We start from the raw sequence: 2215 nt of genomic DNA on the forward strand, positions 1-2215 counted from the left end.
AAGTAGTGCACTATGGACCCTATTCCCTTCATAAGTAATACACTATGTGGTGAATAAGGTTCCATTTGGGACGTCTCTCTCTACCTCTCTATGAAGTTAACACACGACACAGATGAAATTATACAGACCAATCTATTGAATATTATGTCATGTTAGGCTATAAACTAACACCAGTCTACACACACACACACACTGACACACACACACTGGCACACAAACAGAAACATACACACAAGAACACACACACACACACACACACACAGGATCCATGTTAAAGTTCGATAGGATAGAGGCAATATAACAGACAGACATACTGTGGGTCTATGAGCTGATTACTGTGTGAGTGTGTGTGTGTGTGTGTGTGTGTGTGTGTGTGTGTGTGTGTGTGTGTGTGTGTGTGTGTGTGTGTGAGTGACTCTCTTTCAGTCTCTTCCCCCCTTTCTCAAACCCCCCACTATCTCTCCCCCCACCCCACCCCACGCCCTTTATCCCTTCATTTTGACAGCTAGTTGCGCAAAGTGCGTAAACTTTATTCGTGAATAAACCCGCTCATCCGAACCGGAAAAATGACGTGACAACTCGTAGACCCGATGTTGCTTCGTTGGCTACTTTTACGCCATGCAAGGGACGGTGTATATAGCATATAACTTGAACTACAAACTTTATGTAAAAAGCCCCAAAGCTCCGCCAGCATGCATCCAACCCTTCACTTTATATAGGTTGACTATCCACCGAAGTCGTACATATATGTGTATAGTACTTCTATACTCAACCCATAACCCGTTACCCAGCTCTGGTCCAGAGCGTTAGTGCGCGTTCCCTCTTTTACTCATAAATGTATGAACGCGTAATAACAAGGACCAGAGCTAACCATTACTACTCACCTTCCAACGAAATTCTCCAAAACGGAGCTTTTCCCGGCGCTCTGCCCTCCGACCACGGCGATTTGTGGCAGGTCCAGGTTGCAGCTCTGGCCGATGCAGCTGAAAGCGTCCTGGAGCTTGTTGATGAGGGGAATAAGGTCTTCCATACCCCGGTTCCCCATGGCTGCTCTTCTCTCCGGTGGGCTCAACTCAGCCTTCTCGAAGAGACAGGGAGAGAGAGAGAGTCCGAGAGAGAGATGGGGTGGATCTTTGCGCTCTCTCACTTGCGAATTGGTGTTTCCTTTCACGGAAAAAGCATAAAAGTCAAGTCGACTGTTAAAACGTGATTGTTGTCAGATTTGGGTTAGGCTCAGTAACTAGATTCTAAATAACAGGGCTACAGTGACGCGCTATTTAAATGAATAGAAAAGACGGAATAGAAAACTACAGTGATAAAACTTCAGTCAGTCATCATCCGGTCAGGCGACACGCAGACTCTGCTCCAGACCGTGGCTCCGCCTGTCGTCCACTTACACCTCTTCTCATTGGTCATCACAGTGTCTGTCAACGTATAGGAGGAGCCTACTGTGTGATTGGTTTTCGTGCGTTGTGAAAATGGACGTTAGACACGCCTCCGTGGCAAAGTCCTGCTATTGGCCATATAGGGTGTCAATCAAATACCCTTCTCCCCGCCCCTTCTCAAACGTTGAGTCTTTCTCTCCTTTGCATCCTCTCATTGTCTCCTTTTATTTGACCTTACTTCAACTACACTGATCTGAAAGAGCTGAATAGGTGAAACACACACCAGTTCGTGTCAAAGCTTTATTTCTCTTGAGATAATCAGACATAAACAGGAGTGTTGTGTTTAGAGCAAGATGCAAAACAAATCACATTTTATTGGTCACATACACATGGTTAGCAGATGTTATTGCGAACATAGTGAAATGCTTGTTCAATCACAAAAATATGTGAATAACTAGATCTATTGATACAGTAGCTTACTATACAGCATTGATATTAAGCATTGATATACAGCATCGTTATAAAGCATTGTTATAAAGCATTGTTATAAAGCATTGTTATAAAGCATTGATATAAAGCATTGTTATAAAGCATTGATATAAAGCATTGACATACAGCATCGTAATAAAGCATTGTTATAAAGCATTGATATAAAGCATTGATATAAAGCATTGTTATAAAGCATTGTTATAAAGTCAATCACTGACTTAGCAACATAATATCTCCTATTCAAAGGTAAAGGCCTTTTACAGTACAACACTCTAACAGAACAGAAAAGGAAGTACAGGTACAGGAATATAATCAGCAATCTCCCCATAACCACAATGGGA

The 2215-nt window shown here is 42.7% G+C and overlaps 1 protein-coding gene across 3 annotated transcripts in view; it reads right to left on the minus strand.

The window, feature by feature from the left end:
- Positions 1-1369, minus strand: part of LOC106592593 (dynamin-2) — an 86182-nt gene extending 84813 nt beyond the window's left edge. For 2 of the 3 annotated variants that reach the window (XM_045690755.1, XM_045690756.1), the window contains exon 1: positions 885-1368. In XM_045690755.1, coding sequence (XP_045546711.1) covers positions 885-1045 — 161 coding nt within the window. In that variant the 5' untranslated portion in view covers positions 1046-1368. Of the gene's footprint in view, positions 1-884 lie in introns of all 3 variants that reach the window. The other variant, XM_045690757.1, reaches the window with a different exon arrangement.
- Between the last annotated feature and the right edge of the window lie 846 nt (positions 1370-2215).

This window comes from Salmo salar, chromosome ssa12 (assembly GCF_905237065.1).
Source record: "Salmo salar chromosome ssa12, Ssal_v3.1, whole genome shotgun sequence".
Taxonomy (NCBI): Eukaryota; Metazoa; Chordata; class Actinopteri; order Salmoniformes; family Salmonidae; genus Salmo; species Salmo salar.